The 16,701-nt window shown below is 43.0% G+C and overlaps 1 protein-coding gene across 4 annotated transcripts in view; it reads left to right on the plus strand.

The window, feature by feature from the left end:
* Positions 1 to 16,701, plus strand: part of ZSWIM5 (zinc finger SWIM-type containing 5) — a 123,486-nt gene that overhangs the window by 76,120 nt on the left and 30,665 nt on the right. For 3 of the 4 annotated variants that reach the window (XM_081009348.1, XM_081009350.1, XM_081009349.1), the window contains exon 2: positions 10,975 to 11,331. In XM_081009348.1, coding sequence (XP_080865474.1) covers positions 10,975 to 11,331 — 357 coding nt within the window. Of the gene's footprint in view, positions 1 to 6,923; positions 6,949 to 10,974; positions 11,332 to 16,701 lie in introns of those variants that run through there. The other variant, XM_081009351.1, reaches the window with a different exon arrangement.

A 16,701-nucleotide genomic window follows, 5' to 3' on the forward strand; every position in this document is an offset into this window, starting at 1 on the left:
TTGCCATTTCCAAAGCTTTTCATTTTGTTGGAAGAGACGACAGTGAGCTGATGTAGTTCACAAGCAACTTGCTATAGCCAACTATGCTGACTCTACTGATGAACACGGGTGTTGATGATATGCGAATTTCAGAACAAACTCGCCTCATTCTAAAACTGGTCTACTACAGATAGATATATAGATATAGCTGACACTGCTAGTGAAGTCAAACTATTTGGGATTGATTAATGCCAAGGTTTCATTTTCATTTCCATTTCCAATTTTATTTTGAGCAACCTTGCATGTAGTGCCTACTAATTCAGGCATGCATGGGCAGATTAAAAATCCATTTGTCTAAGGAATGACAGCCTAGTAGTGGATGTGTTGACTAATGCCTTGGGTCCTGACTGGGGAAAAAGGAGACACCCTAGGCCTGCTTAAAAGAACATGCGTTAATAAATTCTGTATTTCTAATAATTTGAATCAGATGGGCAAGGGGGATTGGGGGAGTTTGATTTGTGTTGCTGACATGCAGTAAGAAAGCACCAAGCAAATAGGAGAAAGTTTTATTTTTTGGCTTTGAAATAAGCAATTATTCCAAATCCTATATGGATAGTAGTTGCAAACAGTGGAAAATTGAGTTAATACCAGGGCATCTGTGTAAGTGAATGCTTGAAACGAGCAAGCTGCATTGTTCTTTAACTCTACTAATGCTGGAACAGATGGGAAGCGAAGGCCACTTCACGCATTAGCTGGCGCAGATAAAGAGCAAAGCAAGGAAGGGCCCTTGTGGGTGATTAGAGGTTAACAGGAATAGAAACCAGCAGACTGACTCTTGATTTGCAGGAGGTGTTCTGGGAAAGGAGCAGATGGCAAAGAGAACGTCCCTGCAGCTTATTCAGCTGCTCAGAGAAGTTTATGGCGACCTCTAATACAAACAAGCCTATTTAGAGCCCCTCATTTTAAAGCAGTTCCCTGCATTTCTCTCCACCAGGATCACAACAGTTCACCTTAACCTGCAGACATAGGTGTTTGCTCCTCCTTTTGGCTCATCTGTATGTTTCTGTGCAGGCTGCATGGTTGTGTTCTGATGCTTTTCTGGCAAAGCTTTCTAACAGTTTCATTTTTGCTTAGATTCCTGGTTATTAGGCTTTGCTCACAAGCCAGATGCTTTGTTTACTGTGGCCTTATTCATCAAGGCAGAATTCAGGATTGTGTTGGTAATAAATAATAAGGAGGGGGAGCAGGAAAGAAAATGTGCAAAGTTAATGAAGTCCTTCTATTTCTGCTGTGTCAGCATTCTTCCTGCAGAAAAGCATCCTCCTCTTGCCAAGGAGAGGGACCCACACAATAAGGTCTTCCTTGGATGCTGCTGCTCAGCATACACCATCCATTAGTCATAGAAAGAAGTTGCTTTTTGCAAGAAAACATGTATATTGATAGCAGCCATATTCTTTTTTAAAATAGCGATCACAGTAATCACTCTGTGTGTGTGTGTGTGTGTGTGTGTGTGTATACACAAAAGAGAAATTACAATAAAATATGTTTACTTTCCCATCTGTGGGGGTTTTTTGTTGTTTTGGTGGGGTATGAGGTAGGGGGACGACAAAGTGTGGTACATTTTGCTGGAAAGATTAGGTTTTCTTTCTCCATTGTGTGTGGCAACACCTGCCCAGGGAGTCTCTGTGAATCAAAAGAGCAGCAAGCAAAGTGGGTTTAATTGCACACATCTTCAGTGGAGTCTTTCTTGCACTTATAGCACAAAAGGCCATCACTGAGCTGCTTTCAATTGAGCCTGAGAAGACAGGACTGAGAAGAACTCTCCACTATTCTCACAGGCAAGCAAATCACTTTGCTGGAGCATTGTCATGTGGAAATGAGTTCATGAGCCCATCTTCTTTCCAAATGCAAGGTCAGGGATAGAGCAATTGTCAGTTTCAGCTGGCTGGAGCAATTGATCTATTTGCTAGAAAGTGTTTGCTTACCTCCATTCCCTACTGCGCCAGCAAACAGATAGCTCTGAATGTGGGTTTGTTTGTGTGTGTACATACTACACCCTATATTGACAGTCCTGAGTTCACAACTAGCAATTAAAAATTTCTTAGCTTTGGAAATGTGACGATTGGTGTGGCATATGTAACTGACAGTGTGACAACTGTTAGTTGGTGCTGGATAATACTTCTTCTTAGGAAAACAACAAATGGTTTGTTTCCCAAGCTACTTTCCTTGAGGTGCGGGGTCCACCTGTGCATGTGTGCGTTCTGAAGAGATAGAATGTGGTATCATTTTCCTCTACTTTTCCAGTGAGGGATTCTGAAATTATAGCACGATTTTGGCCTGGGTAATCCTGTTTTGTGGCTTGTACTGGGAACTTGTGCACATCTGCCGAGCCCTGTCAGTCCCCGCCTTATCTGTTTGCTCCTTTTCAACATATTTGCTTGCCTAAGGGATAAGACATTGGGTATGTTTTTCACCATGAGGGAAAACGTCTCCACCACAGGCAAGCCATTCTCCAACTAGTTCATGATGCCCCATGATTGGCCTTCACTTTGGCCTTTGAAAGGGTGATGTGTTTAAGGTGAGGGAAATGTTTATGAAAAGACAAGCTGGTTCAGGAAGAGCCATGTAATCTTAGCCATTCATCACCATCACATATCCTTGGTCTCAGGCAACTCTGTAATCGGACAGCAGGCTGCTATGCAGCAGACAACACAGTTGAAATTGGGGTGGTCTGATTAGATGTGGGTGTTTCAGAACTGAAGGCTGAACATGCTCAGTAAGATATTGTGCTAGCAAAGAGTGATGGAGAGAAGCAGAAAGCTGACTGGCTACTGAGCAGCTGCACCTTGCTGGCAGTGTGCAGAGATGTACTGTATTAGCAATGCCTCCTGGTAACAAAATGTATTCAGCACTTCTCCCTTGTTACAGAAAAACACTAATCCTGTGAGCAGCAAGCAGTTTCTATGACCACCACTCTTTTTGAAGTTTATACCCTTGCTTCTTCACCAAAGTTCCCAAAGTTTAATGCTCATACAGAATTACTTCAAGTGTTCAAAGTTATTTACATGCATTATTTCAGGGATTTTTATTACCGGTAGAACCCTATTAAATAAGCCAGTACTATCCCCACACTGGGACGCGGGTGGCACTGCGGGTTAAACCACAGAGCCTAGAACTTGCTGATCAGAAGGTCGGCGGTTTGAATCCCCGCGATGGGGTGAGCTCCCGTTGCTCGGTGCCTGCTTCTGCCAACCTAGCAGTTCGAAAGCACGTCAAAGTGCAAGTAGATAAATAGGTACCGTTCTGGCGGGAAGGTAAAAGCGGCGTTTCAGTGAGCTGCTCTGGTTCGCCAGAAGCGGTTTGTCATGCTGGCCACATGACCCGGAAGCTGTACGCCGGCTCCCTCGGCCAATAAAGCGAGATGAACGCCGCAAACCCAGAGTCGGTCACAAATGGACCTAATGGTCAGGAGTCCCTTTACCTTTTTATCCCCACATCAAAGATGGCTGAAAGAACAGTGGCTTGCTTAAGACTAGGACTAGGTAATGAGTTTGTGATTCAGTGGGCTTTGAATGAGGGAACTCTTTGCCATCACACTTCCTCACTTCTCAAATAAGAAAATGATATGAGAAAGCTATGTTAAATAGATCTGGTTGCAGAAATGTGCCCTGATCATAGATTTTGGAATTACTCTATAAGAACGAGACTTGGTGGATAATGAAATATTTTGTGACAGTAGAAACATTGCAGAAGGACTTAGGGAGCAATTCCCAGCTATGGTCAGCTCCCAAATCATATAATTGGAGTAGCTGCTTGAAGGTTTTGCAGACATCATGTGAAAATGTTCAAATTCTGGAGCAACTGTAATCTACAACAGGGGGGAAATCTTAGGTAGTAATTGCAAAAGGCACAAGGTTCTCAGGATGGCTGCTTCAGTTATTCTAGTTCACTAGTTGTGGAGATTAATGAATTATTTAGGGAAAATATTAAAATATACTTATGTGTGAATGAAAGGATGAGGATCTTGTTTGCTGTGTAGGCACATGCTTTGGAAAATTATTATAGATTAAAAGGTCTCTGTCAGAAAAGCCAGTGATAATAGTGTTCAGAGTGCATATTGTTGATTGTAAACAAGGCTTCTTAGATCAAATTATTCCATCCAGGTTTCTATGTTAAACCACTTCTCATATGAGCACCCAGTTCAACTACTAGACTTCAGAACTAAGTCAACTGTTCCACTTTGAGCCCAGAGTGTTATTTCCAGGGACGAAGCTTGGTTCCTGTGTTTGAGATAGGATTACTACAAAACAGGAATGAAGGAGAATCGGTGCAATTGCTTGGCCTTTTTATTTCCTAGGTATGACCTGAATCACATTCTGGTAAAGCTGAATTACGACTCATGCACCAGCCATTTAGGTTACAGAAAAGGGGGTTAGACAAATCTATGTAGGAGAAAACTGTCAGTGGCCACTAGAAATGATGGCTGTGAACCACCTCCAGGATTGGAGGCAGCATGCCTCTGAACAGCATTCAGTAACAGTAGGATAGGGTTTCTCTCCCTGCTTTTCAGCTTCCCACGGGCCATCTAGTTGGCCGCTGTCAGAACTGGACTGGATAGGCCTTTGAGCTGATTCGTCTTATGCTTTCCTTGAATTGATTTAAAGTCCTCTAAGTTGGTGGCCATCACCACATACTGTGGTAGCAAATTCCATAGTTAAACTATGTGCTATGTAAAGAACTACTTCCTTTATTCTGTCCTTTTTAAAATGAAAAATGACCTAAACACTGATACCTTTCCTCACAGGGGAATTGCTCCACCCTTCTGATGATTTAGGATTCCCTTTTGGGCATCCCTTCCAGTTCTGCAGTAATCTTTTTGAGAGATGGCAACCAGCTGATGGACGCTGCCCATACCAAGCTTTGAATAAAGTCATTACAATACTGTCAGCCAAGAATAGGACTATAGAATAGAATAGAAAATAAAGTAAATGTGCCAAGAAATTATTTGTTGTTCAGCAGGTTGTTTGTTTGTGTGTATTTATTTGGACTATAGCCTGCTTCCTTCTAAAGGTTCAGTACAGGTATACTCATAGACATGTGTGAAAATAACCATTTTTAATTAAATGAATGAAGCCTAGTATATATTAGAACACTGCTTCTGTATTGGGTTACTCTTTGCCACTAAAAGCTGTCTCAAGGAAAAGGTCCTGCACTGCTTGTGGAAGATGTTAATCAGTTGCTAAGCAACCACTGAGCACTTCCTGCCCTGCTCTATGCTGTATGAGTGGTGCATCAAAAACAATGAAGGTGCAGCATGCTGAAGCAGAGAGTTAGCACAGAACTACTTGCTTTCCCAAAGCTGAAAAGTTGTTTGTTATTTATATAGCACCATCACAAAGCATACAATAACACAAATAAGAGACTGGCGATGCCCTAAGGTGCTTAAAATCTAAATTTAAAACATTAGGGGGAAGGAGTGTGGGAGAACTTGGAATGCAGTCCAAGCAATGTGAAGTTATTCCTTCTCCACCAAAAAAAGTTCAAATGGTAATTTCCTCCACGTAAATAACTAAAGGAAAGAGTTTTGTGGAACTGAACCCAGGTTGAAGTTCAACATGTTATCCACTACAGTGGTACCTTGGGTTAAGAACTTAATTCGTTCTGGAGGTCCGTTCTTAACCTGAAACTGTTCTTAACCTGAGGTACCACTTTAGCTAATGGGGCCTCCCGCTGCCACCGCGCTGCCGCCACCGCACAATTTCTGTTCTCATCCTGAAGCAAAGTTCTTAACCTGAGGTACTATTTCTGGGTTAGCCGAGTCTGTAACCTGAAGCATCTGTAACCTGAAGCGTCTCTATCCCAAGGTACCACTGTACATCACACCTAGTTCTCATTGCTGCAGTAATTTTCTGTATCTCTCTGTAGTGAATGAGTGTGTGCTATTTCTCTTCCAATAGACTTGTCCCACCCTGCCATGAGATTCCCACTTCCAGGGTGGCAGCCTGACTCTTCTTATGAGATGTTGTCCTGTACAGTAAGAGTTTGCTTCCCAGTTTTGTACTGGGGTTTACTAGTGCTTACTGTTAGCTTTCAAGGGCAAGCTTAGTGTGGCTGGCCAGCCAGCCAAAGACATTCCAAGTGCTGATGTAAAGACTCCAAATAAAATGACTACTCAAGCTTGTTTTTTTCCAGAACAGTGTTTAATCTCTGGCTAAGCTTTTGATAAATATTTTGCATATGTTTTTTCCCTAGTTAATCTTTAATAGATGTGCTGTCATGACAGCTAGAAATTAAACTGACACTTGATTTAAAGCTAAACACTAGATAAACTTGGCAGACTCCAGATATATTTATGGCTTATTTGATACAAATATGTAGGATGTGAGCTGTGTCCTCTTTCCCTTAGACTGTTTTCAGCTGTCATCAAAATTGGACCAGGATAGAAATTTTGGCTAAATGTAATATGACTCTAGGGTTGTTTCTTGATACCTGAAAACAAATGATAAAGATTGTGCTGTTCAGTTGGCTTCTGGGTCTACCTTACTAATTCTTCAGAGATTGAGTATGCAGATCAGAAAGTCACATTTGGGCAAATACAGATGACCACAGGGGATGAGGGGGCTGGAAATGTGCAGCAGGCTTGTACACTTTCTCTTACACATTTTCTCCCCCTTGCATGTTTATTCTATCCCCCATTTCTGGATTGCTGACACTATAGTTTGCAATGACATACAAAACCAAGCAAACGATGGTTAGCATTAATATCTAAACTGTGAACTGGAAGCTTGTGCTAACCATAGTTGCCTGATTCCGACGTTGTGGCAAACTATGGTTTCAACAACCTGGAAATGGAAGCACATGACAGTAGAGGAAGAGAGAAGCACACAAAGCTGTAATAAATTCTCAACAGCATAGTCCTATGCAGATGTCCTGAAAAATAAATCTGGCTGAGTTCAGCTATGCTTTCAGGTAAGTGTTCATAGGAATTGCATCCTAAACCATGGGGGATCATCTGAACTAAGCCATAGTGTTTATCATACAGTGTACAGAATTAGATTTTCCAGCATGTAACAGGCCTTATAGTACTCATAGACCGTAATCCTAATAGAGCAGTAATCGTTCTTGCTGTGGTGAAGAATTCTGTATATGGGTGAAATAGAGGGTTTGCTAAGTTGAAGTAATATTAATGTGATCATGAACTGATTAATTCAGGCAAAGCAGAAATCAAATGTTCCCATTAGTCTAAGGCACCATCTGCCGTATACTTTTAAAGCAGTATTACATCATATTAAACAAAGAATCATGGAAACTAGTTTGTTAAGGATGCTGAGAATTGTTAGGAGATCCAGAGTAGATTTACAATGGCCACTTACCTGCTAGCTGCGGGGAGGCGGCAATTGTGGTCCAATGCAGCCTACAGTTGTGGGCACCCCTCTAGCTTTGGTACAGCTGGGAGATGACATCACTTCCTCCTTTACTGGCCACACTGTCTGCTGGGGCTCGCCTGTGGTGGCAGCCTTTCATGGGTGAGCTTGGGGACACGGCTTTGGGAGTATACCAGAGAGGAGATGTCTCCATGGCTTCCCTCCAGTCTGCTTCTTGGGCATTTAAGCCAGCCATGCCCAGGGAGTTGGGAGTCCCAACAATATCTGGATTGCACCAGTTCACTGGGTGATCTTAGACAAGTGGTCATCTCTCAGCCTAACCCACCTCATAATGTTGTGGTGAGCATAAAAAGGGTGACTGTGTATGTCACCTGGATCTCCTTGGAGGGAAGGCAAATAAAAAATACACAAATAGATGTTTACAGAGCAGTTTGAATAGGAGGTTTATATCACTTACTGTTTCTTGCTTTCAGTGCAGGCGAATGTGGTGAATGTTCATTGGGACCCTGTTGGTTCAGAGTGGGAGAGAGTAATGGGTAAATGAGACACTTGTATCCTTGCACGGATAGGGTGATTCAGAAGCACTGTGGTTCTAAGTTTGAAATGTGCATCCTCAGCTTTCCTTTCACTACAGCAGTATTTTTGGTGGCTCATGGAACTGCATTTATTTCTGGTGCAGTTGTGAGTGCAGAATACCGTTTTACGGTAAGAGAGAGAGAGGCAGGCTGGAGAATAAGTCCGTTTGCATAGATGTGGGGAAGGTTCTTCACTGAGCAGACAGGGTTCCTTTGGGTTTGTTACCTTTCTTGACAGACAATCCTTATGCTCAGCACTCAAAACACGTAGCAAAACAATTGGGATACCCAAATGCTTTTGCACACTTTTGCTCTTTGTTCCTGCTTGCTTTTGATGAAATCACACAGCATAATAATAACCAAGAGAGAGAGAGAGAGAGAGAGAGAGAGAGAAAGGTTGGGGGCTGTGGATTATAGCTTTTCATATTCTTGGAAGCAATTTATATAGAGCCATAATTGCCATCGGCACACCGTGTCAGTGTGTGGTGGTACAGGAGGAAGTAGCTCCCGCTGTTCCATATAAATAATTGTACACAGCCTGAGAGTTGCCTCAGATTTATTTTAAACTAATTATATGAAGAGAGTGGATATGTTTATCAGACAAGTTTTGAATGGTCAATGTTGGGGGGGGGCATATTTCTGGCCTTTAGATGAATCCAAGTAATACAGCCCTTTATGGTCGTTTTTAAGGCCAATTTTTAAAATCCAGTTCTTAAAGTGAAAGAAACCTCTCAATACTTAATCAGATCTGGATGTGGGTTTTGGCACCGCTTGAAAGGGAATAGCAGCATATAGATGGTTTTGATGCTGTTGATTAAAAACCTCTGGTAGAATTTGTTTCAGAAACCTTATAAGGGTTGGCAAACACACAAGGGATTCATGCAGTTAACGTGGTTTAATCATTTTTCTCTTCTTTTGCTATCTTTCAGTTTCCTCTAGTGTGAGTTTGTGTTTGAAATACATTCCTAGAAACTTTCCAGCGGTATAAGCAATAAGCAATAAAAGCAATAAAAAGAGCATCAGTGAAGGGGGAAATGATACTGTGGTTGAAGCTGTCTATTAAGAATTTGGACACATGGATTTCCTATAAAACCATTTGACCAGTCCTATTTTGATTTTAGGAAAAGCAGCTGATCTTTTGGCTTACTATTTTCATCATTAGCCAAAGATATGCGATGAGAACTACTGTTTTGTGCAGGTGCACATTTTAGAAACTGTTTTCGATTATTTATTGCATTTATATCATACTTTTTCTTCAAGAAGTTCAAGGTGGTATATATGGTTCTCCACCTCCTCATTTAAACCCCACAACAACCCTGTGAGGTAGGTTAGGCTGAGAGGCAGTGACTGACCTAAGGTTGCCCAGTGAGCTTCATGGCTTACCACAGTCTGGCTTTCAATGGGGCTTTGTTGTTGATGTTGTTGTTTGGAAGATATTACCCCGTTTTGTGGATTTTCCACTGACCATCTCAGTTAGAAGGGGATGTCAAAGATAATCTATCCCAACCTCCTGTTGATGTAGGAAATCTACTAGCAAAGCTTCCCTAACAGCTGGTAATCCAGCCTCTGAATGGTGGCAATCCCACCAGGAGTGATGGCTCTTCCTTACTGATTTTCTGCAGATAAGGTAACAACTGAAGACTTTTAAGAGCTCAGTGAATACTCTTCTTGCTCTTGCTTGCCATGACAAATAAAGCTAGTTATTGAAAAGGAATAAGTTAGAGATTGTCACACGGTACTTCCTTATGATGTAGATCACAATCACTGTTGCCCTGTGTTAAAAGCCTAGTGTGACCCACTTTTAGGGTCTTAGAGTGCACCCAGAAATTGGGTTGTGCTTTCAAGTAGAATAAACGAAGGAAGTGAAACATTTTCTAGATGTTGTTCCTATTGATTGAGGTCTTGAAATGGGAGACTTGAAAAATGTAAATATTTTAATGCAGTGTGATATTACTTTTGTATTTGTTAAAATTCATTTGTTCCCTTTCCTACCCGCTGTTGCCTCATGGCAAAATAAAGAATTAATGTTTTTATTCATTTACTTCAAACTATATAGAATTGGTGAGACTTGTTTCTACTCTTTGGTAGTTTCATGGAATTTTCCTAGCTGACTCAGAAGAAGTGTGTTCTTTCCCATTTTCTAATCCATTTGAGATATGTTTGGAGGTTGGGGCAATTGAATTCAGCATTTTTGTATCATGGGAATGAATGTAGGCTACTAAACAGTTGTACAATATTGTCTATTGCCAATATTGTGCAGAATTCTGCTCTAGGTTTTGCATCCTACTTTTTAGTGAAGCATTGCTCATTTTTTATTCCTTAAAGTGAAGAAATACAGATTGATGTTTAATAGACACATGTTGAAATTTTATTCAAAAGCAATTAATGTCCTTTCAAACCAGATATGGTATCATGTGTTGTATCTTGCATGAGTATCTGGTGTTCAGCTGATTTTGAAAAGTTTGCATTTGCCAAGATATACTACATCATGTTTTCTGGCAGAAAAAATGAGTAAGATCCAGCATGATATTAAAATCACTCTTCCATCAGATGAAGAAGGAAACTTCAGATTGCAGCCAACCCCTCCTCATTTGGGCAGTATAAATAAAATGAAGCAATGGAGTGTGAGAGATGCTTTGCAGGATTCATCCTTGCTCTTTAGCTACTCCCGGAACTAATAATAAAACAGCTCCTCCAAGTTTGGCTTAAGAGTTTTAAGACAATCTGGAATTAGTTTTATGCCAGCCCAGCTATTTCAAAAGCAAATTCAATTTTTTACATACGGTTGGGTATGCTATTAGTTCAGTTTGGGATTATTCTGAGCTGGTCAAAAAGTGCAGAACTTTTCTGTTCAGCTGAAACATCTTCATGCAGAATAGTGCGTCTCAAATATATGCTCATTTTGGAGTGAAGGAAATGTAATTTGTTGCTGTGGCACAGTGTTGTTAGCATTTATACATTCTGAGCAGGCTAGCGGGCTATTACGATAACACTCCTTTGCAAAGCTAAACATCCTTCTCTTGTTCTCCTTCCAGGATTCCACCTGAGTGGCACAGTAACAGAACCTGCCACTGCAGCAGAAGCAGAAATGACCTACAAGGTAGCCATCAGCTTTGACCGGTGCAAAATAACTTCTGTGACGTGTGGTTGCGGGAACAAGGACATTTTTTACTGTGCACATGTAGTGGCACTCTCACTGTACAGAATTCGCAAGCCTGATCAGGTCAAACTCCGTCTTCCTATCTCAGAGACTCTTTTCCAAATGAACAGAGACCAGCTCCAAAAGTTTGTTCAGTATTTGATCACAGCCCACCACACTGAAGTGCTCCCGACAGCCCAGAAATTGGCTGATGAAATCTTGTCCTCCAACTCTGAAATCAATCAAGTGCATGGTAAGTCTGCCTGTTGAAAATCGCCTTTGATAAATTCCCATAGCAGCATGTAACCCAACCAACAGATAACGCTTGCTCAGTGGTAAGCAAGTGTGGCTGAGATGTTAAAGACAATGCTTGTTAATGTTCCGGTACAAAATGCTGTCAGTGATTTTTCCCTTACTCATGAGGGAAGAACTGGTGATTAGAGCCAAACTGGTAGTTTGCAGTGTGCTTTGTACTCCCCACTTGGAAATGGGTATTGAAGCAAATATTGATTGAGAGTTGACACTGAAATCACGGCCTGAGTAGATCATGGAGGCCTGGATCTCCTCGCCTCTCATTGCTTTCTGTCTGGTCTGTTTAAGTCACTTACATAATACATTTCCACAGCCTGCCAGTTAAACATTCATCCTCACTATAACTCTGCTTGTGTGATGAGATGGAGGAATTAAGATGCAGAGGTGAATTAATGTCCATCAAATACTTTGAAGATGAAAAATTATGTAGGGGAGAGAGAGCGAGAGAGAGAGAGAGAGAGAGAGAGAGAGAGAGAGAGATGAATCAGTAGTTATAAAATGGGCCTGGATATTTGAGAGTAACATACATATAATTCTGATACATCAGTGCTAGCTTGCTGGAGGTGGGAAGAAGTGTGCAATGGCTGCTTTTTAAAATAAAATAAAATACCCAATTGCTTGTTACGGCAAGTACTAAAAAGGATAAGGAAACTTTTATTCTTGAAGATGTGGGGTTTCTGGGATGTGCATGGGCAAGTGGTTATTTTCAGTTTTCCCTTTCAGTTTTCCCTTGGTTGCTTAGGAGCTCACTGCTGTGCTTTGCAATAAGGAAATATTTGTTTTCTGTTTGCGTGGTTGGCTGGTATTTCTGAAAGTCTTCAGATTTTCTCATTTTCCTCGATGTGTCAGACATGGTGCACCTTTCCATTTTCTGCTTGTGGCACACTGTAATCTGAATGACAATGTATTGTTTAATGCATATAGTCCTGTCCCATTAAGAACATAGGAAGAACCCTGCTGAGATCACATCCAAGGCCTAGTATTTTGTCCAGCAACCTTCCCCCCCCCCCACCATAGTGGGCATTCAGATGCCTATGGGAATCCCACAAGCAGCACTTGAGTGTTGCAGAGTCACTTAAATACAGTCAGCATTTAACTTGTGCACATTCAGCCTTACAAGCTGAAAGGGGGTGGGTGTCTAGAAAAAGACTTTGGGAATCCCACCTGCCATTGAACCCAACATGTTTTGACTATACGCAATTTAGGCTTTAGGTGTGATCCCCAGAATGTAACGCCTTGTGTAAGTTGTGAGCTTACCGTAGTGCAGTCTTAGTCCAGAAAGAATTGATAACACTGTATGCGGTGAACTGAACAAAAACATAGTATGAGGAGAAATAAACAGGGATTTTGTGTTTCTGAACAATTCAGGCCAAGTTCATACTAGGAACATATACAGCAACTACACAGTGGAAAACTCCCTTAGAACCACACAGGCAACCAGAGCACAAGTTACCTTAGAAAGAATCATGCCATTCTGACTGATTGCTAGGCAACAACAACATCTTCTTGGTTAGCTGTACTTCTAGTGTTGTGATACTCTTGGACTATATACAGAATAGGGCTTTGCTCTTGAAGGTGATAGCACGTGTACCTATCAGCTCAGGAGTATGTGGGAAAAGAAAAAACTTAACCCCTGTATCTATAATAGGTGTCAATTCCTACTATAGGGTTGTATGGGGTGTTATGGGAGGGGTAGTACCTCTGGTGGGGGGACACGTCATGCTCCTTCTGGAATAATTTCTCCACCTTTGGTTCCCACCGTGCACTCAGCTCCTAGAAACTGTCAGCATGCGACAGCAGCCACACCAAAGGAACAGCTACAACTGGCTGCCTAAACCAGGTGAGGGTAGCCAATGGGTCTTAAACCCTTGGTGAGTTAGGGAAAGGGAAAGGAGCTAGGAGAAGGAAAACTCTGATCCTAAACCTCATTTGTGAGAAAGGTTTCGGGAGTAAACCCCAAGGAACAATCTGTACCTGCAGACTTGAGGGACAACCCTACACAAATTCGTAGCAGAGTCCCTAAGATGGTTGGATGGCATCTTGTAAACCTCCTTCTGGTAACTCCTGCAGCCAAGCTGGTGCCAAACATAATGCTCTGCTTTCCTTTGGACCACATTAGCAAGGCAAGAGTTGTCTGGGGAGCCCAGGATCTCCAGACACACTGCCCAGGCTTGTGCCCTGGGAAGGTCACTTTGGTGGTGCTACAAAGTGGCTTGACTTCACCCCCAGAGGTGCACTCCATTGTCTCTCGAGACAGATGGATACCAACATGTCAATCCCGGGTCTCAAGTATCCTTCCTCAGGGTTTAGATCGATGCATCTTTACAGTGTGATCCTGCAGTGGGGCAGACAGTCCAGGATTCAAAGGGTGTTGATAACTTTCAGATCCATATCCGCTGTGGTTTAAAAATCTGGTGCCTGAGCATATTAGCGTGTGGGGATTTGTCAGCTGCCTGAGTGCTAGCAGAAGGCACCCAGAGGCTTTTCGACTGTGATACTCAAAAACTAGGAAAAAATGTTGTTTCTATTTGTAGATATTTTGAAGTGAGGAGGAGTGACTAAAAAAACAACCCCTCAGTTTAGATCTAACTAATTATTTTGAGATGACAAAACAGCTCATATTCACAGCATCTTCTCTGAAACATGTTTTGCTTTCTAACTGCCAAATGCAGAGCCTGTATCCTTGATCCTGGTTGATGACACACAAAACATGCTTCCCAGGGTAGGATTAAAGATCCCTCATGCCTTGGCATTGATTAGGAAGAAACAAATCCTAAATCAATGGACTTCTCCTTTGCATACCATCATTCAGACATGGCCCAGAGAACTTGAGATGTATCACCTGTCCCCTGAGTTGACTTGTATGGTTAATGGCCCAAACTTCAGGAGCATCTCTTGCCAAGTCCAGTATGTCTTATTAGCTTAATCAGCAATGTAAACATGGATACACTGGCTAACTGGAATTCCATCATGAGAGCACACTGGGGAATGTGAAGTATGGAAAATATACAAACATTGAACAAAAGGATCCTTGGGTTAAGGATGCTTGCTGTTAACTACCCAAAGGGAGCAATTCTGCTGGCAGGAATTAAACCTCACACAGCTGCCTGCCAGTTTCCCTCTGCACTCTGACCATGTGCAGATTTCTTATTTGTAGATGTTTTAAGTTATATGTGCACTTTCCTTGGTCAGTTCAGATTCCCAGGCATATAGCGTTCCCTGGATTCTGATCCTTGACTCCAGCTGACCCTGTGTACCTCCACTTGTGATGTTGGACAAGGTCTTCAGGGATGCATGTTTGGTCCTGTTTGCAGTGTTGGTGCCACATCAGTTCAGATGTAAGAGGGACAAAAAGTGAGTTGGAGATGTAGCCTTTGTTACTTAGGCTTGTTCTAGTTTGGAAACTGATTTATTTACAGTATTCCATTTTATGCTTTTCCATTCCATGAACTTGTAACACATCCATTTCCCTGTATTCTGTATCTGACATTGTTGCAGGCTGAAAATGGCTCTGCAAGGTATAAGGTGCATCCTGTGGTTGAGCTATGGGCCTGCTGTTATCAGCAATGGGTTTTGTTTGCCGCATATTGCACTTGCTTCATCCTCCCAATCACTGATGGATTCATTCTATGGTATACCTTCCTGCTCTCACCAATGTGTTTCTCGTTTCCCTGTAGGCATCACCTGCTGCAAGAGCTCTGTCTGAAGGATGCCATTCATCATTATCGCCCCTCCCCTTTATGGTACACTACCCCACCACCACCACTCAAACTAACACCCTAGGTGAACCTCCACCACCTTCCCTTATGTCATGTGGTGGGACAGTGTGAAAACTATGTTCAAGGGGTTCTCCCCTATGAGGAGAGAGGAAGGGACTTTATGTGAGAACGGCTGCTCCAGGGCAGGAAAAGCAGAGGTTATACGCGTGGGAAGAGGCGAAATGTTTGGTGTTGCTCTTTGAATCTTTTAAATGTCTCCAGCCATGCTTCCCATGCTTTCTCTGCTCCATTCCTGTCACGTGGCTTTAGGTTTAAACCATCCCTTACCATGTGCATCCATTGGAGAGCTGCCATTAAGGAGGAAGAGGGTCAAGTAAGGGCCATATTAGGTAGAAAGTGTGAGCTCACAAGGAAGTCGTATGAATTTGAGCTCCCCAGCAGAAGCACTTGAGATACTGACTAAAGAGTTCTGTGGCCATCGTTAGTCAAGCTAATCAGGGTTTAAATATTCATCTTTATGAAAACCTACGAGATGGCAGTGAAGGCCGCTAAGAAGTCCTACTTCTCGGCCTCCATTGCATCCGCTAGCTCTCGCCCGGCACAATTATTTAGTGTAATTCGGTCTTTAACGTCCCTCGAAGGACAGCCAAATTTAAATAATAATTTGACACACAGCTGTGAGGCATTTGCGAGCTTTTTTGCGGAGAAGGTCCTGTCGCTCCGCCATGACCTCCCTGCCAATTTGGATACAATAAAGGAACTGGAGGCCCCTCGACTGTCCTCGGGTCCAGTATTGGACCACTTTGACCGGATATCCCCAGCCGATGTGGACAGACTCCTCCGAGCTGGAAAGCCCACCACTTGTCCTCTCGACCCGTGCCCGTCTTGGCTGATTAGAGCGTGTCCAGACGAGGTGCGGGCCCCCCTGGGGGATATCATCAATCTGTCCCTTGGCACCGGGACATTCCCAGGGGAACTGAAGGAGGCAGTGGTGCGTCCGCTCTTAAAGAAAACATCATTAGATCCCTTAGATCTATCCAATTACCGCCCAGTTTCGAATCTTCCATTCCTGGGTAAGGTGATTGAGAGAGCGGTTGCTGAACAGCTTGGTAGGTTTCTGGATGAAACATCGGCTCTGGATCCATTCCAGTCCGGCTTCCGCGCTGGTCATGGGACCGAGACGGCTCTGGTCGCCCTAACAGATGATCTCCGCAGGCAGCTGGATCGAGGCGGGTCGGGGCTGCTGATTCTTCTAGACCTGTCAGCAGCCTTCGACATGGTCGATCACGAACTCCTGGACCACCACCTTGCCGACGTGGGGATCCAGGGCACAGTCCTTCAATGGCTGCGCTCGTTTCTCTCTGGTCGGGGACAGAGGGTGGCGCTTGGGGGGGAACTGTCATCCCGCCACTCCTTGGTGTGTGGAGTGCCCCAGGGTGCGATACTCTCCCCGATGCTTTTTAACATCTTTATGCGCCCCCTCGCCCAGCTTGTCCGGAGTTTTGGGCTGGGCTGCCATCAGTATGCTGATGACACCCAACTCTATCTGCTGATGGATGGCCATCCTGACTCGGCCCCAGACACACTGATCA

This window comes from Podarcis pityusensis (assembly GCF_964106645.2).
Source record: "Podarcis pityusensis genome assembly, chromosome: 6".
In the NCBI taxonomy this organism is placed as follows: Eukaryota; Metazoa; Chordata; class Lepidosauria; order Squamata; family Lacertidae; genus Podarcis; species Podarcis pityusensis.